This window comes from Anastrepha ludens, chromosome 2 (genome assembly GCF_028408465.1).
Source record: "Anastrepha ludens isolate Willacy chromosome 2, idAnaLude1.1, whole genome shotgun sequence".
In the NCBI taxonomy this organism is placed as follows: Eukaryota; Metazoa; Arthropoda; class Insecta; order Diptera; family Tephritidae; genus Anastrepha; species Anastrepha ludens.
The window spans coordinates 74,168,181-74,189,916 of NC_071498.1; the positions used below are offsets into that span (position 1 = coordinate 74,168,181).

The 21,736-nt window shown below is 38.5% G+C and overlaps 1 protein-coding gene across 3 annotated transcripts in view; it reads right to left on the reverse strand.

The window, feature by feature from the left end:
- Positions 1–21,736, reverse strand: part of LOC128871849 (filaggrin-2) — a 57,729-nt gene that overhangs the window by 10,827 nt on the left and 25,166 nt on the right. For 2 of the 3 annotated variants that reach the window (XM_054113965.1, XM_054113964.1), the window contains exons 3-14: positions 19,977–20,482; positions 18,129–18,193; positions 8,985–9,132; positions 8,337–8,785; positions 7,955–8,280; positions 7,423–7,893; positions 3,919–4,077; positions 3,541–3,839; positions 2,767–3,469; positions 1,599–1,804; positions 1,254–1,397; positions 990–1,170 (exon numbers count right to left, since the gene is read on the reverse strand). In XM_054113965.1, the coding sequence (XP_053969940.1) occupies positions 990–1,170; positions 1,254–1,397; positions 1,599–1,804; positions 2,767–3,469; positions 3,541–3,839; positions 3,919–4,077; positions 7,423–7,893; positions 7,955–8,280; positions 8,337–8,785; positions 8,985–9,132; positions 18,129–18,193; positions 19,977–20,482 (3,657 nt within the window). The remainder of the gene's footprint in view (positions 1–989; positions 1,171–1,253; positions 1,398–1,598; positions 1,805–2,766; positions 3,470–3,540; positions 3,840–3,918; positions 4,078–7,422; positions 7,894–7,954; positions 8,281–8,336; positions 8,786–8,984; positions 9,133–18,128; positions 18,194–19,976; positions 20,483–21,736) is intronic. The other variant, XM_054113966.1, reaches the window with a different exon arrangement.

The following is a 21,736-nucleotide window of genomic DNA, read 5'->3' on the forward strand; positions in this document are numbered from 1 at the left end:
TGAAATGTTTACAGTCAATTATGCTTCCACACTTAGTCGAAAATAATTCCAGTCTGTTTTATTATTATATAGTAATGTAAAAGTTTGTTGCTGCAGAGTTCCAAGAATTGTTATTAGAAGTAACAATAAATAAATCAATTAAATCTGGTTGTTTTTTGATATCTGTAGGCCAGTATGCCAACTCTCCGGTGCTTATGAAATGTCCTTTATTTTCTCTTATACCGTCTAAAAATTTTCGGCCTTTCGAAGTTGTTAATCTTGATTCCCAAATAGAATTTTTCGCACCTTTATTAGCAATCACAAACTGCAAACTTTTTTTCTGCCTCTCAAGCATTTCGGGTTTTATAGCGTCGATTTCGGTTGCTTCGGTGTAAAGCGATCCATGGTTGAAATTGTATTGAATTTGTATGTTGAATTCGATTGATGACAAAGTTATTCAGCGTTTACATACCGACATAAAATATGACGCACCCTGTATAAAGCAATCCAGTTAATTGCAAATAAACAACTACGAACTAATTTAAAACACATATATGTGTAATATCACTTAGTTTTAAATGTTTTTGCAAGAAAATAAATATAAATATGTTTTTTCCTTCTCCATCTTTCTTAAATGCAACCCTTTATAAGACTGTGTCAAACTCCTTTGTCCCTACTTACCTAACCTTTTATAATTGAGTCATGATTATGAAATTATTTAAATTTTAGAAGCCGGCAGCCAATTAAATTATCTCGATATAGCCAAGCAGCAAAATATTCTTTCCTTGCTTCGATTCAAATCAAGATAGGAAAGAAAATGCAGAATATTGCCATCATTGAATACTAAAATGCATGCAAACCCAACACATACGTATGGGATTTTACAAGTGTTTTGCCTCGTGCTTGCGCTTAAACATGCTAACGATAGCAAACCCAAAAGCAAGCTGCGGTGGGCACGATACATAAATTTGTTTAAGATCTGATGTTAGAAGTTTTTGCCGTCAACTCACCCTCGCCTGTTCAACTTCATCTTCGGTGGGCCTCTTTGCCTGCCGACGACCATGGCTGCCGATGCGATCCAAACGTCGACAGCAAACAGTAGCATAGTGAGAGATCTGTACGTGTATGGGCCATTTGCCTACCTCCGGGAATGATGTAGCGAAGGAGGGGTCGCGATGGCGATTCATGTAACTACAAGGAAATTATGGAAATGCCAAAAGAAAAAATAGAATAATGTAAGATAATCTTTTCCATTTGTATATGCATATATATACTTTAATAATGTTGGCTGAAAAGTGGGTGATGGTGGCACAAAAGACAAGCAAATACCCATCAACTCCCAGCCCCGTATGAGAGAATCACGCTTTGGGTTTTCCGTGGTCTGACGGCATAGCTGCACGTATAATTCATCGCGAAGTCTGTGGAATTTGACTTTGATTATTACTTTTATAATATTTATTTTACATTTGCATTTATTTTTATCATTATTATTATTATTATTATTATTATTACTTATTTATTAAATTATAATAAAAATTATTGTATAAATTAATATTTTTACAGCTCTAGCTACCAGAGCTATCGGCTAAAGATTTGCATTTAGTGTTTTGTTAACTCACTGTTGCTGAGGCAGCGCTGCCACAATTATATCAATCACTACCGAATTGAGGCTCATGCCAGCGCGCGCTTTCCGATCGCCCATGTAAATTTGCACCAATTTGAAAAGTTCAATGGCAGTTTTCTTGTCTGCTTTGTCACGTGACAACGCTAACATGGGCCGGCTAATGGGTTCCGCAGTCCAGCTGAGCATATCACGTACGGAAGACTAAAATAAAAGAAAAATACACAAACATCTGATTAGGTATTTTATTAAAATTATTGGTTAATTTTGTTTCAAATTGGTTGAAATAAATTATTGAAATCTTTACGTTTATATTTGTACTTTTGGGTTTTTGGAATCTTCAAAATTCCCTAAAAGCTTTTAGTATACTAATCATCTGCTCATGCCCTGCAGACTTATGAAGTGCGCAGTTTTTCAAAAGCCAGCCTAAATATAAGCCCAAAGTTTTAACTTCAGCATTTTTCTATACTCGTGTAGTGGCACAATTGGGTGGCAAAACCCCTGACTAGGAACGTAAACGAACAGAACGACAGAATAGCGACTCTTTGATTCAAGACATAACTCACTCACTTACTTACTGGGCGCCAGGACAAGACAGTTTCTCCAGCGAACGAAATATACGTAATTAGTATTAGTGTAATTAGATAAATAAACTAATATTGAATAAAGTCAAATAAATAAGTATACTCGTATACTAAAGCTACTAACTAAAAGCTAGAGAGTATCGAAATTCCGTATTCAACACACTTTTTATGCACCATACATATTTACGGCGGCCGCCGTAGCCGAATAAGTTGGTGCGTGAATGCCATTCGGAAATGCGCAGGTTCGAATCTCCGTGCATGAAGCATCAAATAATAAAGAAGGTTTTTCTAATATCGGCCGCCCCTCGGCAAGCAATGGCAAACCTCCGAGTATATTTCTACCATGAAAAAGCTCCTCATAAAAAATATCTGCCGTTCGGAGTCGGCTTAAAACTGGAAATAGAGGAGGATGAGCTCTGTCAAACACCCAAAAAGCGCCAATTATATATATATACATATTTTGAATATTTATTTATTTAACCTTAATTTAATTACTCATTATAATTTATGACCATTGCATTTGATATAGTTGCCTTTCTATTTGACCCATTAAATTTTCTGCTTTTTCACTCGTTCTCTCACCTTTTTACGAAAAATTCCCTTCGAATGCAAATTCAGATTGTCAGCGGCAAATTTCTCAATATCACATTCCTTCATGCAGACCAACATGGTGGGCAAACCGCCTAGATTAGTTGGCGCACACTCGCTGGGGGGAAATATCTGCTGTATTGTCGGCTTTAGCGACGGTGGTGTCAATCTGCTTGTACGCGACAAATTAACTGTTCCTCCGCCCACTATAACAACACTTTCATCTTTAGCATAATGATGCAGGCGTACACTACCACCCCCAGTACCAACAACACCATCATTATTACCATCAGTACCAAGAGCACCGCTGATGCCGCCCAATTGAGCGATGCGTGAAATTTGTCGATTAGGTGAGGGTAGCGTTTGTGATTGCTGTTGCTTTGACTCAGCATCCAGTTGAAGGTGCTGATGTGGTGGCAGCGATGGTTGTAGTGGCAGGTGGTGCTGTAGCGCAAGAGATGATGCATTGGAATAAAGTTGATTTTTCTGTGCTTGTGCTTGTGATTGCAATGCGGGCTGATGATGGGCCTGTGCTTGTTGTTTTTGTTGATATTGCTGCTGCTGTTGTGTAGTTGTACTGTGCGCTGTATCATAAAAGGAGATTTGATATCGCTGCTTTGGTTTTTGTATAAATTCGGAGGCACGTTCAGCGCCTTGACTGCCAATACCCTCGAGGACGGCCTCTACATTGTCCGAACTGCAATAGAAAATAAAAAATTAAGACAATTTCTGTTATAAAAAAATCATTGTATAAGAAAAAACACCCACATATCCTCGCGTCCTGAAGGATCATACGGTGGGTATTGATATCCGTAATAGGACACGCTATCATCCACATTGGCATAGTCATCGATCATGCCATAATTATGTTCCAAATAACCGCCATGTGTGTCCGAGCCACCATCCGAATCTTCGTTGTCTGGTTCATGACCGGAGAGCGAATGTTCAGATTGACTATCTGAATGATAGGAGTCTGAATCGATGGGATCACCGAACACATAGTGCCCAGATAATTTTGCCTGTTCCATTATGTAATTCTTCAATGGTAGAAGGTGTTCGTGCATTTCCTATAAGTTATATCAAAAACAATTAGGAAGATTAATTATTTTAATTTTTGTGAATTAAATGCATTTCACCAACACTAACCTGATCCCAATTGCTGTAAAGCGGTGATGTATTACCGTTGTCATACTCCACATCACTATTATCGGCGTTAAGTAGATTGCTCTGTTGTCGAGCGCCACGTGAACGACGATGGTCATGCTTAATGTAATGCTCATTTGAACGGCGAATTGCGTGTTTATCCTGTGAATTAGATTACATAATTACGGCTTTACATTAAAAATAAACAAATCAATACTCATTCGTTAATATGAGTATTCAAACATTTCTTTTCGATACGAGAACTACGGAAACGCTGGCAGCAAACCAGATCCCCAGAAATTAAAACGAAATTGAATTGCAAAAATAAACAGCTAACACATTCAACCGATTTCCGTCTGAGCTCACAGCTACTAAGGCGACTACATTTTTCAATAGACCAATTCAACACAACAACAATTAAAATTGACGAGGCAAACTGGTCTAAGACAAGCGCCTAAAGCGAATCTATTTGCTGAGCATGTGGAAAAAACCTTAAGCCCTAATAAAGGTACTGATAAAGTAGAACCTATCGGAAACAGCCCTGAGAAGGATGAATACTCCAGATACACCAGAAGAAGTTGGTAAGGAAATAAAAGAAATGACGATTAAAAAATCCCCTCGATTTGATTTAACTACGGCGAAAGTCCTTCGTAAACTACCAAAAAATTTAATTGTCTATTTCACCAGTTTATTTAACAGGTGCCTTTAGGTACGTCCCTCCTATATACTTATAAATTGGAAATTCGCCAAAGTTGCCATGAAACCTAAGCTTGATAAACAACCTAACGATGTGCCCTCATACAGGTCAATATCTCTGTTACCAGTAATGTCGAACCTTTTTGAAAAAATACTTTTAAAACGTCTGCGATCAGTCATTGAAAATAAACGTCTGTTTCCCATTCACCAATTTGGTGTCAGAAAACATCATTCAACGCTCGATCAAATACACAGAGTCGTAAGTACCATACAAAGCGCTTCAGCCATTTTTCTTGATGTATCAAGCATTCGACAAAGTCTGACACCTCCAAAAGCTCAAGTCCAGTTGCCAACTCAATACTGCGTAAAACACGAAAATGCATATTTGTCTATAAAAAATATAATATAAAAGTAGACGAATGCCTCCCTGCAATTTTCGGCCCTCTGCTTATCTCCTGTATACCCACGACGTACCATTGCAAAATCACCAAGTAACTACAACTTGCTTGCAGTCGATAACACTATCGAAAACGCAACTAATGGGTTAGCAAATGGGCAATAAAGCTAAACAAAAGCAACTCAGCACATATAGTTTTTCCTTGAAAAACGCTACTTACAAGTTAATCTTCATCGATGCGCGAATAATCCCATTCGTAGACGAGGCCAAATATCTGGACAACATAACCAAACCGCACTAGAAAGCTCATATAACGAAAAAACGAGGAGAGCTTGACTCAAAATGAAATAAGTTATAATATCTCATTGGTAAGCGCTCAAGCTTATCAATCCGCAACAAATTACTTATTTTCAAACAAACTCTAGGGCGAATGCGCTAGCCAAATGTATATCTTCAAAACAAAATCCTGTGGAGCATAGTAAACGCGCCTTACTATAAGTTACTATAAGAACTGGGACTGAAGTAACGAAGCAATTTGCCACAGCTAAAAACAACGACTAAAGTATCATGTCAACGATGCAGCAACCAGCTTACTTCGGATATGTTACCGGAACAACCCGGATTTATATCCGGAACAGGACTGTCAGGACAGCAGCATTTCCCGTACAACTAGCCAAATTGATAGGATAATCGTTAGATTGTCAAAACAGGGTCCCAGGAAGAATGCTGCTGACATCCATTGAGAAATTTTAGTTCACAAAGAAAATCCAATAACAAAAAGAACAATTGCGCTTCGATTGGTAGGGCCTCACAGTCGAAAGGCACAAAAGAAGTCATTAGTAACAACATCGCAAAGACAACGCTGAATTGAGTTTGCTCGAGAGCACATATCCAGGACTTAAAAGCAGACGCGTGATATTTTATTAAGCAATGAAACGAATATAAATAGAGTTGGTCCATATGGTAGCAAGTATAGGGTGGGCCATGTAAAATTTGTTTTTTGAACCGGCTATAAATAAAAACTAATCAATATTTTTTCAAACTTTTTTTTTTATTTTGAAGATTGAACATTGTCGTTTATGAATGAAAAATAATATCGTTCAAATGACTGTCATGACTGGCTTTACAGTAGGCCATTCGATCTACCCAATTTTTAAGCACATTTTCGATTGTTTGGACTCCAATTTCATAAATGGCAACTTCGACTTCGTGTTTTAAAGCATCAATCGTCTCTGGATGGTTCGCATAGCATTTGTCCTTAACGGCTCCCCACAAAAAATAGTCCAACGAGCTTAAATCACAGCTCCGAGGCGGCCAATTGATATCGGAATTTCGGCTGATTATTCGGTTTTCAAAAACGATAGCCAAAAGTTCGAGTGTAACTTTGGCAGTGTGACAAGTTGCACCGTCCTATTGAAACCAAATGTCGTCCATGTCATCCTCTTCAATTTTTGGAAACAAAAACTCGTTGAGCATGTCACGGTAACGCTCCCCATTTACTGTAACCGCGGAAGAAGAAGAAGACTCACCACTTTGGAAATAGGTTTTCAATATTTCCCAATTTTGTTCAAGCGTATAGCCTCCCATTTCGTAAATGTCAAACCTTTAAGTAAATTATGAACACATTTGACATGTCATTTGTGTTACCATTCTCAAAAAAATAGGTGGTTCAAAAAGCAAAAGCTATATGGCCCTGTACGTGCGGCAGGCAAAACGTGCAGCATTCGACCTCAAGTTCGTTTCACCGATCATAAAGTACGGAGGAAGCTCAATAATGGAGTGGGGTTGCTTTTCGTGGAACAGTATCGGGCCAATTCATCGTATTGAAGGTAATATAGAAGCGATCAAGTACGTTCAGAAACTTCAAAGTGTGTGCTACCTTATGCGGAAGAGAATTTACCGGCGATTTAGAAAACAGACAATGATCCGAAGCTCACTTCTCTTTCGTGAGGCAGAAGACAATTTGTTAACTGTTCTGGATTGGGCATCTTCAAATTTAACTCAATTCTTCAAAAGAATTACTAAGAATTGTAAAGGTGGGATAAGTGTATCATTTCGATTTTCATCTCGACTGAATGCAGTATAGCACGGAACTATAGGATGTAAATCTCCTCACGTATTGTTAAGGAAACATTTGACATATCAAAAATAATGATGTTTTTTACTAGTATGTAAATAATTAGGAATAAATTGATTAAATTCAGAAATTCCAAAACAAGTTGTGAATATTTGAACGTGGTAAAATGAGAAAAGTGATTCCCCTCGATTCGCCATTGTTCTGAGATAAATATTAAACACTCCCAAAACCTTGATACAAAAATATGCATAAGTATGCCTTCAAGATCTTTTAATTTGGCACAAGCACTGCAGCTCGTGGCCATAAGTCACCAACAAATCCTAGTTAGAATACTCACCAGGCTAGTTGAGTTATGACGCATCAAACCAGCAGAACGATTATCTTGACTACTCTGGTAAAAATGATGCGATGGCTGCTGTTGTGTTGGTGTTTTCTTGTGATGGGTGCGCGCATTTGTTGACAATGGCTGCTTGCTGCGCGAATCATTCGAACTGCGCGAAGAATGTGTCAGCGCGCCACCAATATTATCCGATGACGGAAAATTTTCCATACCCACCGTGGTGCTTATAAGGTTATTTGGCGATGTCGAGGAGGAGGCAGCGACAACATCACTTAAATGCGGCGATGTGGATTTATTCAAAGTCATACGCTCCAAATTCAAAAGTTCTAGGCTACAAGAGAAATCTTGCTTGCTGTGTTGGGTATGTGAAGAAGCTATCGGTGAATGACCGGGAGAGTGCAATGTACTATTCGTGACAGAACCGCTGCCGAGCACATTATTCGCGGTTTTTGAGGGTTTAGATTTTATCTACAAACCAAAAAATTTTTAGAGAATTATATGGACTGATAAATTTGATAAAGCAACACACCTGAGGACTAATTGGACTCTGCGGACTTGAATCACTCGAATGCTTCTTACAACTTCCGATGCCACTAGTTCCAAGACCACCACCTCCAGTACCATCGCCACTCGCCGACTTGACGGCGGCAGTGTGACGTCTGCGCGACAAAGGCGTATTTTCTACGGATTTGAAATACTTTTCATGCATTGAATCATCGCTAGCCGCTCCACCATTCGCTTCGCCGCTGGACTTGCGATATGACTTACCGTGGTGGCCAGTAGCTGTGGAGTTAACGGATGATGACATGAAACTGCCAGAGCGCGCCAATGACACCTTATATTCTCGATCATGTTCTGTAGTAAAAAAAAAAAATTAATTAATCTCACAAAAAACAAACATGTATACTTACCGCCTGCATATTCTGCCGTACCACGGTGCCGTCCCCCCGAACTTCCACCGCCACTGCAACGTTGCACGCGTTGTGTCTGCTGCTGCGAGTGTCTTTGATGCGCATATGCCAGTGGCGGATATTGACCAGCCGGGTACTGGCCGCTGCCGCTGCTCATACTTGAGCCCACCACGCTGCTGCCACTTTCGGGTGAGATTTTCCTCTTTGGCTGCGGTGTATGCGCCGAATGCGTTGGCGGGGCAATGTCCGACGACTTGGACGAGCAGTATCCTGGAAAATTATGTCCCGGGAAAAGTTGTTGCTGCTGCGGTGAATGTGTTTGCGTTGGCGGCTGTTGATAATGACGATCGAAATATGTATCGCTTGCAACACCACTATTACCGCCGCCACCGTAGGATGATGTATGCGGTAAATTATGTGAACTACTACTCTCTTGAAACAAATCAAAGCTATAACACGTGTTTTCAAGCAAATATGTAGTAAGTATGTTGATTATTGTTGATGTGGGCGACGTAGTTTAATGCAAGCGATATAAGTGGATTTTCGATTAGTAGACAAAATTCGGCATTGTAAAACCATGAAATGAGATGAAAATCGCGTTGGGAGTAAAAAAATTTGTATCAATAAAAACAGAAATATTGCGCTTACCTGCCCTCTTTACGTGTACGCTGCTTCTGTAGTGAACTTAAGAGTAAGTTCTCACCAACGCCAGCTTCATTAAAGCGTCGATAACCATGCATACTAGACAGACTGGAATCGCTGGACTTTCCAGACTCTTTGTAGTGATTTGATGAATCTGCATTTGTTTGTGGAGGAAGTGAACAACAAATTTAATAACAAATGTATGTAGAAAACATGAATCATTATTTCGAATAAATAATATCAAACTTTTCGTGTGGTTCAGTGTAGACACCTTTCAAACTATAATTTTATTTCCTCGCATACTGCATTTGCGTAGTGCGAAGCTTAGCCGAATCGTTAACTAGACCTTATCAATGGGTCTTGGTGTATATGTGTAAGTACGAATACTGAAGAATTACACCTCATTCCATTTGGGTTGCTTTTTGAACAATAAGCAATACATTGTACGATTTCATTTTGTAAGCCAGTTGAGAGGCGCAGAGATTTGCTAACCGAATGAAATCTTAAACAAAAAGCTCAACTTGCTGCATACCTACAAACATCTGATAGTGTCAAAAATTTTAGATAAAGACTACAAGGTACGTTTTAGTTGGGACGAGATAAAGCCATGAAAAGCGGAAAACCATTACTCACGGCGAAAATAATTCGCGATTTGTATTGCGTTAACACTGTGCAAACAACCGCTACTATAGCTGCTGATGAACAAAGGTGTATTCACATGGGACATCTCATCGAGAGAGAGAAATATTAAAGACATTTAAAAATTCAGTTGATACACTCAACTTAAGGTGACAGATACAAACATATAATAGGACTATGAATAAGTTCGTGCGGTTTTACAACAGATGGCGTAACTTGATTATTATTCCATCGATCCACATTTCCAAACATTCATTGGAGAGCTACTGTCGTAAGGCACAAACGTCAGTATAAGTTTTTTATTTGAAGCGTAAACAACAATATTTTTACCACACTTGAAAATGTCGAATTTCGTGCCAAATAATGTGTTTTTGCGGGGAATTCTTCTTCATTATTTTAATATGAAGAAAAAAGCAGCCGAAAGTCATCGTATCTTGGTGGAAGTTTATGGTGAGCATGCTCTATCTGAGCGAACGTGCCAGAAGTGGTTTGCACGCTTTAAAAGTTGTGATTTTGGCTTGGAAGACGAAGAACGCGAGGGTGCGCCGCCAAAGTTCATGGATACCGAATTGGAGGAATTGCTCGATCAAGATCCGGCTCAAACGCAAGAAGAGGTTGCAAAAACTTTGGGAGTTGATCAATCAACCATTTCCAAACGTTTAAAAGCCATGGGAATGATCCGAAAGGTAGGCCATTGGGTGCCGTATGAATTGAAGCCAAGAGACGTTGAACGCCGTTTTATGGCATGCGAACAACTGCTTCAACGGCACAAAAGAAAGGGTTTTTTGCATCGAATTGTGACTGGCGATGAAAAGTGGGTCCATTACGACAATCCAAAACGTCGGGCAACGTATGGATACCCTGGCCATGCTTCAACATCGACGTCGGCGCAGAATATTCATGGCCTGAAGGTTATGCTGTGTATCTGGTGGGACCAGCTGGGTGTTGTGTATTATGAGCTACTGAAACCGAATGAAACGATTACGGGGGATGTCTACCGACGACAATTGATGCGTTTGAGCCGAGCACTGCGAGAAAAACGGCCGCAATACGCCGATAGACACGACAAAGTTATTTTGCAACATGACAATGCTCGGCCACATGTTGCACAAGTGGTCAAAACATACTTAGAAACGCTCAAATGGGATGTCCTACCCCACCCGCCGTATAGTCCAGACCTTGCGCCATCCGATTACTATCTCTTCCGATCGATGCAACATGGCCTGGCTGACCAGCACTTCCGTAATTACGATGAAGTCAAAAAATGGATCGATTCGTGGATTGCGGCAAAACCGACCGAATTTTTCACAAAGGGAATCCGTGAATTGCCAGAAAGATGGGAAAAAGTAGTAGTAAGCGATGGACAATATTTTGAATATTAAATTTGTAACCATTTTACGTCAATAAAGTTTCAAATTTCGAAAAAAACCCGCACGAACTTATTCATAAACCTATTATATATATATTTTTTCATAAAATGTTAATATAATCCTTTAAGAATATGTCCAAAAAGTTTTTAGATGGTAAATTTTAGTATTTCTTATATTATAGAAGGCAACCGTGACGACTCTATTCTTTGCGCTCGAACGCTGGGAGAGGTATACAGCGCACGCTCGATAACGTGAACTAATTCAAACCAAGGCAGTTCACGTTAACAAAAGTGTTCACGTTTTGGAATGCCCAAAAAGACTAAGTAAATATTTTTTCACATTCAAATTCACATTTTATTCTGGTTTTCGTTACATATTAATTGAAAATTAAGTCATACGATGGCTTTATTTAAAAAAATCAGTCATCCTTTTTTGTATCTTCTGTTTTTCTAAAACTTGAAGCACAGTTTTCTCCCTTAACCGTCTTAGCACACTCATATCATTTTGATCAACGTCTTCAAGACCAGCCCATATTAACGCGTTGTTGAAAATTTCAACTGCTTCAATCGGCTTAATTTTCTCCAGTTGCTTTGATACGCTGTCATCATCGGATTCGTCCTCTTGTTGATGATCCTCATCTGCATTGCCCTCCTCGATATCTTCGTTCTATTCATGAATGGCTGGTAACGTGAATTCAATCCGAAATTTTTAATAAAAAAAGTTTTTTCAATAACCCACATACATATCTTTGAGCATATCTGCGAACACGGACGAACCCCAGGATTTAAACTACTAAGGAGATCGACGGTGTTGCTCCTCAAGGAGCGAAGTTCACTTCCCATTTTTCTTTTAAAGCCGCCAACGGAACATTATCTTCCTGATCATCATTGTTTACCGCAAAATTGAAAATACTGTTCCAGCTCTTAGCTAATGTTGCTTCACCAACACGAAACCAAGCTGCATCCAAAAGATTTATAGCTGTTTTTAAGTTCATTTTTTTCAGCGACTCGAACAAATCAGACTTTGTCGCTGCTATTGAGGCTAGAAGGCATTCTGATCCATCGGTTGAATGAGGGGAGTAACGTTTGGTGGCATAAGCATTGCCGAAATTTGCCCATTCTCAGTTCAGCTTCATTTGGGTGAGAAGGAGCGTTGTCGATTAGGAAGAGAGCTTTATTTGGTACGGCTTTCTCCTTTAAAAACGATGTAACCTTAAAAAACAACCAGTTAACCTTAAAAATCGGACAAAACTTAATAGGAATATTCACCTGTGGAACAAATGACTCATGAAAGAAACCATTGCTTGAAAATAGCCGACGTTATCCAGGCGGATTTCGAGCTCTAATAACCGGTGGGACACTGAAAGTTTTTAAAGCGGCGTGGATTCTTCGCCTTTACAATTACCAAAAGCTTAAGCTTGTGGGATCCAAAGGCGTTTGAACAGCATGAAAACGTGATTCGCTGCTTCTCGGACTTTACCCCTGGGTCTCTCTTCTCCAAACTTGACGCGTACGTTTTCTCTGGCAAAAGTCTCCAGAATAACCCCGATCCATCAGCATTATATAACTGATCGTTGCACAACTTCAATTTGGCCATTTTAGCTTTAAGTTTTTCTATAAACGGAGGTTGGGAAGACAGTTTTTCACCTGATATTTTAAGAAGAGGAATACCGTACCTCTTCTTGAATCCTTGAGGCCATTCATCACTAGCGAAGAAGTTTGTTTCATTTTCTTTAAATTTTGCATGCAGTGTTTTTGTCTTCTCTTTCAACAATAGAGCACTTACTGGGCCAGTTTTTATCTCGCATTCGGATAAACCAACGATAAAGAGCTCTCTCCATTTTGGGAAACTCTGAAGAACGCAGTGTTTTTCTATTTCCAAGTCCACAATACGTATTGTTTACGCATTTTAAAATCACTTGCTTTTTCGCTTTCATGTTACAAATTGTTGATTATATTTCTTTGCTAAAATCGTCATGAGCCTTTTTTTAAAAAGCCGAGAATTTTAGCCTTTTGTTTTAATGTCAAGCACACGGGTTTTTTAGAACTCATTTTCACCAGAAAACATAAGACGAAACACTCTTTGCAAAACCAAAACCGCGGCTGAAATATTTTACTCCTTACATGCAATTACGAATAAAATGCCTATTTTATAATTAGGGGATTCCCCAATTTCAGAATTACTTTAGATCAATGTAAACTACATTCAAATAATTGTAACGTTTATTGTTCATGTTATAGAGCTTTTTGGGTTTATTCACGTTTTAGAGTAGTCAATGCACAAAAATGTCTGTTCACGTTTAGGGGTGTTCACGCTTTAGAGCGTTCACGTTATCGAGCGTGCGCTGTAGTTACGTTGTATTCAAACTTTAGACACGATTTTCTCACAACTACAGGGTGGCCGATATGAAGTGTTACCTATTCAAATTAGTTTGTATTGATTTCAAAGACAAAATTTTTCAAAAATGATCACAATTTTAACATATATTCACTTTAGCTCGATATGACCACCTTTGAAATGAGTTGCATGCTGCACGAATGTGATCTTGAGGTATTTTGGCCCATTCTCGTATAATCGCTTTATTCAGCGCATCCATACTGGTATATTTTTTAATCCTCACCTTGCTCTCCAAAATGGACCAGATGGAATAGTCCATGGGATTTGCGTCTGGCGAATTCGAAAGCCACTGTGTGGACGAAATGAAGTATGGAACATGATTTTTTAACCATTCTTGGCTCACACGAGCTTTATGAGACGGTGCCGAGTCCTGTTGGAGCGTCCATGGTCTACGACCGAAATGTTTGCGTGTCCACGGCTCTAAAACATTTTCCCGATAATAAGTCGCATTCACTTTAACACGATAAAAACGATTGACTCGGTAAAAACGATTGGAGAGCATCCGTCAGCGGTCACTGCGGCCCAAATCATTACTTGTAGGCTCAAATTCTCGTATGAGCGTTCGGTCAAGTAAACACGATCGTTTTGAGTGTTTATGAACTGTTCAATTGGGAAATTTTTTTCATCAGAAAATACAATGTTAGGAAATTCGCCTCGTTCGTGCAAGCGCAACAACTACTTTGCTCTTTCGCACCGAACTTTTTTTTTGCTAGGGTGAAAGATCGTGTGCTTTTTGGAACTTGTAAGTCTTGACCTTGAGCTCATTTTTCAATATGCGTCGAATGCTGTCTTGCGATATTTTCAGTTCTTTGGCCATTTTTCTTCCACTTCGACGTGGATTTCGTTCAAGTCGAGCCTTCACTTTCCAAACCATTTCGGCGGTTGTTGCGGTTTTTTTTGGTCCCCCTCCATAGCGTTTTGCAATGCTACCAGTATCATTCTAACGTTTTATAGTGCGATACACAAACATTTTATTCATTTTGAGGTGACTGAGCTCACGACCAATGGCTGGTTGTGATTTTCCAGCCAAATATAAAGCAACCACACTATTACGTTTGAATTCCATCACAGAAAAAAAAAATTCAACAAAACTGAGACGCAAATGCTTCCGATGGCTTATAAACAATATATTGAACTGTCATTAGAAGAATTTTGACGTTGATGTCATGAGTTGTTGTATAGATACAGGGTGAGCCATATAGCGTTTGCTTTTTGAACCACCTATTTTTTTGAGAATGGTAACACAAATGACATGTCAAATGTGTTCATAATTTACTTAAAGGTTTGACATTTACGAAATGGGACGCTATACGTTTGAACAAAATTGGGAAATATTGAAAACCTATTTCCAAAGTGGTGAGTCTTCTTCTTCTTTTACGTCAATAAGCAAAATTGTCGGTTTTGGGGCTCAGAAAATCCACACGTTACTGTAGAGAAGCAAATGCATCCACAACGAGTCACTGTTTGGTGCGGTTTTTGGTCTGGCGGCATCATCGGGCCATTTTTTTCGAAAATGAGCGAGGAGCCGCGGTTACAGTAAATGGCGAGCGTTACCGTGGCATGCTCAACGAGTTGTTTCCAAAAATTGAAGAGTATGACATGGACGACATTTGGTTTCAACAGGACGGTGCAACTTGTCACACTGCCAAAGTTACACTCGAACTTTTGGCTACCGTTTATGAAAACCGAGTAATCAGCCGAAATTCCGATATCAGTTGGCCGCCTCGGAGCTGTGATTTAAGCTCGTTGGACTATTTTTTGTGGGGAGCCGTTAAGGGCAAATGCTATCGAACCATCCAGAGACGATTGATGCTTTAAAACACGAAATCGAAGTTGCCATTCATGAAATTGGAGCCCAAACAATCGAAAATGTGTGTAAAAATTGGGTTGATCGAATGGCCTACTGTAAAGCCAGTCATGGCAGTCATTTGAACGATATTATTTTTCGTTCATAAATGACAATGTTTAATCTTCAAAATAAAAAAAAAGTTTGAAAAAATATTGATTAGTTTTTATAGCCGATTCAAAAAGCAAATTTTACATGGCCCACCCTATACTTGCCACCAAATGGACCAACTCTATTTATATTCGTTTCATTGCTTAATAAAATATCACGCGTTTGCTTTTAAGTCCAGGATATGTGCTCTCGAGCAAACTCAATTCAGCGTAATATATGCACTAAATCTTGTTTTTGTCTTACAACTTTTGTTGTTGTAATTTATTTTTTGTTGTTTTCTAGTAATTAGTAAAGAATCAAATACTAATACTAATAAATACTAAATACTAACATGAAATTAAAATATATGGTTTTGTTATAAAAGACTGAAATAAAATCCATATTATAACAAAATGCTTTGTACACTTTATTTTGACGCTCACAGTACGTGTTCGGAATTTTAAATCGTGATAGGCTTTGCAAAGGCACCGTTATCCAAACGAAAACGTGTAATTTAACATTCATGCTGTTAGAAAAATTCGATGGTTTCGGTCGTTTTCACTTTATGTGTAATAAAATAGTCAAAATATGCTACTTTTGAGGAAGGAAAATAATATTTAATTTACGGAATGAAGGAAAGATATCAAATTCCACAAGAAGATGCATTTAAGCAATCCACAGCATTTTGCAGAGAAATTCCAGAAATTAATAGGAATATCGCTGATATTAGCAGAATAAACGTTAGTGATCAAACTGTGCGAAGAACGCTTAAAGCTGCTAGGTATAAGAGCGAACTCCTCGCATTAAGCCGCTTATAAGTAAAAAAACAAAACCGAAAAAAGCGTTTGGAATTCGCAAAAAAGTACAGTGATCGTAACAACGAGTTTTGACCAAAAATATTGTAATATTTAGTGATGAGACTAAATTTAACATTTTTCAAATTATACGATGCATTTGGAATTCACCTTTCGCCAAACTTTCTTACCACAATCTGGCTGAAAAATGTTAAATTTAGCACCGTATAATTTGAAATTCACCTTTCGCCAAACTTGAGCCTTCGGGTTATTGTATTGCATTGGATCTTCCATCAAGATAATGGATCAAAGCATACAGCGCACAATACGACGCTTTGGTATTATATAACACCCCGAATATTTTGGGGACACCACCTCAGTCACGGATCTAAATTACGCAAATAATGGGCATAGATATCAGATATGAGAACGCGAAAGTTAGTTTTCTCAATGCAGAAAATAAAGGGTTTTCCAATAACAGGTGTTATTTTGAATAGCCCGCTATTTCGGTAGATGTAACTTTTGAAGCAGCCATTTTTTGATATCTGACAAGTAGAAACTACGTCATTAATAAAAATGGAACGATACACGCTTAAACAACGCATTGAAGTAATTAAAATTCACTATAAAAATGGTGAAAATTTGGGAGAGACGGTTCGTAAAACTCGAACCTTGTCGGTCCGCAATACAGAAATTGGTGAAAAATTCGAGCTATTGGGACAAGTTAGTGATGTGAAGAATAAAACCCGTGCACGTTGCTCAAGGTTTGTCCATTGCTCGTTGTTCTTTAGAATGAGGCATTCCACAAACGTCATTACACCGTATTTTGCATAAAGAATTGGGTCTTAAGGCTTGTAAAGTCTAGTTCACACAAGAACTGAAGCCGGCCTATCATCAACAACGTCGTATCTTTGCTGATTGGGTCGTTGAAATGCATGAAAATTATCCGGAATTCCTTCGAAAAATCATCTTGAGTGATGAGGCCTATTTTCACCTCGGTGGCTTCGTCAACGTTACGGTGAATGGATTGCGCTATCGAGAGATGATTAAACTGATATAAACTGTCTGACGGGTTACCGAAAATATTTCAGACAACTCCTGAACACTTTTATCTAAGTGGTATTATAATATAATATGTATAATAATTGCGTTATATCAAAGTATAATCTTTTGCCAGGCATTTTAAAAACACAGTTTTTAAATATGAAGTCCAAATAAAGACAACCTTTTTCACTGATTGATAAAGGGTTTTTCAATAAGGGCGGGTAGATGTTGAAATGGAATAAAATGGCGTTTGCTGTGTGACACGTAGCGCCGTCCTGCCGGAACCACATGTCGTCTAGGTCCATATGGTTCAATATGGGCCATAAGAAATTGGAAGGGCCACCACGTCTACCGAAAAATGGGCGCAATGCGCGCAACGTTTGCATTAATGAACACTCATTTTGATAATAAAGTTTTATCATTTGAACGTGCTGTTCAATCGTGTAACTTGCCATGATGATTTGGCATAAACAACTGAATAATAAACAAAAGATTTGACAGATGTCACCAAAACAAAATGGCTGCCACAGGGCGCCAAAATCGACCCACGCCAATTGAAAAACCCTTTAAAACGAAAGCATCAAAGTGATCCTTACAAAGCAGAGATAACGGTAAATTGAACTTAATCGCGGAACACATTCTAAAGAAATTGAAAAATCAAAACGTAAAAACAGTTTATTGTCGAAATAGTGTGTTATTTGTTTTTGTTGCTTCAGTTGTTGTTTTTCCAAGGAATTTAAGTTTTTTTATACGTTCCCTTTAAATGCTGTGAATAAATGGGAATCAGTACAAAAAAGAAGTCAAAGGTAAATAAGGATTGCTATTTTTCAAACTCAAAACTCATTATTCACATACTGTATGTATGTACATAGTATATATGTACTATACTTATATGTTAATTTGAATCCGAATGTTTGAATTCGTTTACATTGGTTTATGTATGTATTTATTTATATAGAAAATAGCTTACCTTGTGAGCGCCTCGAGGCGAATGGTTTCATGTCCGTAAACGAAGATGAATCACCCGTTCCAACGCTGCAGAACGAATCAGCGAATTCCATGTTTTACCATATGTGGGTATGCGGTCGTGTCACAAAAATGGAATCACATAATTTCAACAAAGTTGCGGATGGCAATGAACGTCGCGAAGTGCAAAGTAGTGAGTTATGCGAGAAAGGTGATATATGAAAATAAAAAATAGTTTCAATTAAGTTTACCCTCCACATACTTTTTACATACATACATACATACGTATGCAACTATTGCTCTATTATACTTTTATTTACTTTCTTCAAACTATAGAAACAAATTATTAAATTTTTTATACAATAACAGCAGCTTTTCGAAAACAAAATGAAAATTATGTTACACCAATACCAAAGAACGTTAATGTATAGAGAAGTCTCAATGACGAGAACGCGTGAAATTTTCAGAGGTACTTGTCCCGCTAAGACTAATCACCACAGACACATTTTTCACCAAAAGTTAAGAGCAAGAGGCTGAATTATGTAAATTAGCAGCAGTCGAGTAGAATTCGTTTGTGATTAGAAGAAAAGAATGTTAACGCTGTAGGCTAGCTTTTTAATAGACCATTAATATAATTGAATTTTTTTTCCAATCATCCAAAATAATACATATAATCCTTCATAGAGAGATGATTCATTACCAGGCACACAGGGTGATGGCATATACAAATATAAATATGTATACCTATGTATATGTTACCGTGAATGTCCGAAATAGGCGAATGTCGACTTTCACCGGTGAATGTCAACAGATACCAAATACGTCGGCGAAAGATCGAATCATTACATTGTTGTACATTCGGACACTCTCCGGTGTGTGCCGACAATCACAGATGTGCTCTGGTGGAGGTCCGAAACAAAAGAGTCAAAAAACATGTGACTAGCTCTCTCCCGCCAAATCATTTATTCTGCTCGGGGTCAATCAAACTGTGTCAGTCGTATGCAAGCTTTGATAACGCGAGCAACGTTTTCTTAATTTTTTCCGGTACCCTAATCTATATATATACAAATGAAATGGTGTTCGTTGTTCCCATTTTTTTTGGGCCGATACGAGGCCAATTTTATTCGTTCTTTTTTCATATTATAGGGATCCACTAGGGGAAGGTTTTTAGCAAAAAAAAATTTTTTTTTTAATATTTTCTTCATATAAAAAAAAGAAAAAATCAAAATATTGTACAAATTGTGTTTTAGTGAAAATTGCCGCAGAACTTGCTCGATTCTTAGATTAAGTTTCGAATTAACATTAATTTTATGTGTACAACTTTTTTTGAATAAATATACGAATTTTTCGTTATTGTGAAACGATTTGTGTCGTGTTGCTAAGTTGCAAATTTTTTTCGACGGAGAGTAAACATAAACACAGAGGTTTGTCCGCTCTTTATGAAGAGAAATGCTTTAGTACACATACACGAACTCCGAACTACTGATTTGTGTTTTGTGTGCAGTTCATTTGTGAGAGCAACAAGTGTGTTGACCAAGGATAATAGATTTACCAAGATCCTTTTCCCTAAATCTTGATGAACCTGCAGCAGCCGGACCAGGCGCTAAGAAATGGTTGTAGAGAAATACAATATAAGAGATTGAAAACTGTTCACAGTCGCTGATTTATCGAGCGATCGATACTCACAATAGCATCGATAATCCATAATCGTTCAATAGTCGTTTATCTACTGCCAGTCCACATTCGAAATAGGGATGATTATGTATTTACATAATACAGAAATACTTTTCAAGAAGGCAATCTATCGTACAATAGAATAACTATAAAGGGCACATACATATATACAACTCACCGAAAGCTATGACGACCCCGTGGACTAGAAATTAATTCTGCGGAGAGCTTCTCCTCCGAACTTGCCTGCAGCGGCAAACTGTTGACGTTTGAATCCCCCATGCCTCCTCCTCCCCGGTCTTCCACACCCGCGCTGCTACGTTTACCCGCACTTCCGCCACTACCACCAGTATTCGTATTATTCATGGCTACCAATCCTGCTGATTCACGTGCAGCGCTCCGTTGTGTACGCAACTTTCCGACCGCCGCCAATGGTGACTGTGATTGCGATTGGGATTGTGACTGTGAACCGGCGATATGTTGCGTTTGTGTACTGTTCTCCTTTCGATCACTCGGATCCGTATTTTGTTTGAGCGTTTGCAATTTTGCCAGCGGTATGATATCACATTTACTCGGCCGATGCCATACGGTCTTTTGTGTTGCCGCGTTGTAGTAGTAAAACCGTTGCGTATTCGTATCGAATAATTCCCACCACTGTGATGAGTCGGTGCGCTTAATTGGTACATCCTGTGGCACAATGAAAACAACAAGAGATGTGCAAATTGCATATATTAAAGTGAATTATAAAATTGAAAAAATTAGAAATGAGTACAGAGGCAACAATAAAATCGTAAAAAATGTAATAACAATGCTAACTAAATAGTGTTAGGTATTTACAGTATGTCAAGAATGAGTTTTGACATAGAAAATAAATTCGATTTATCGCGTTCAATAGCAAAAAATAGCAGACTCTACTTACAGTCGAAGTGTAACCAACTTCAGACCGCTCGCGCAGCTGATGCACGGGCATTTGCTGTCTGTTAGTTGGCTAAATGACAGTCCAGAGTATTGTTTACAAGTGCGTGGAAGCATTTTGCCGAGAGTAAACACGAAACAAGAAAATCAGTAATGGATTTCAAAAGTAATAGTGATATTGAATTATATTTGGCTGGAAAATTGTATCCCACTCAAGGGCTACGACGCCAATGCTAACTCAGGTTAGTGTCGTTCGAAACTTTCCGGTAAACGCAACCAAACAAAAATGAGTGAGAAGTACGCGAAGCGTTTTGAGGCGGTATTTTTATGTACGCGTTCGAAAGGGCCGAAATTATCTTACGCCGCGGCTGAAAAAGTAAAAAAGTTTGTTGTGATGTGGAATCAGCGGTATAAGGTGAACAAAAATGTTGATGACTTTCTGTTGAGCGCGGCTTGAAGCAAGTGATGACAAAAAAGCAGGATAAAGTGATAGTCCAACTTTTTAAGCGGGACCCTTCTTTGTGACTACGCCAAACACGATCAGTTCTTGCTAAAAAGGGAATAGATCTGAGTATCAACACCATCGAACGTCGACTGAAGAAGGCGAACATATCCTACTGTCTCACATCATTAAAACCATCACAAAAAAAAACACATCAGAAAAACACATTGAGAAACAACAAAACAAGAAAATGGTGTCACAGTATTGGACTGGCCTTCCCAGTCCCCAGACGCCAACCTCATTGAAAATTTGTGGGGAACTATGAAGCATCTTGCCGGAAGGCCAGTCCATGATTTAAAGCAACTCGTGGGTCAAGTTCGCAAAATCTAGTCCTGTTTGTCGACGAGCTACGCATGGTTCAAAGTATGAAGAAGATGCCAGGCTATACTCGGCAACGATGAGGACTACACGGCTTTTTGAGTAATTGTGACTCATAGTTTTGTACACACTTTCATGTAAAAAAATGTGAAATACATAACTTTTATAAAAAATAAAAAAAATAAATAATTGGCGCGTACACTTCT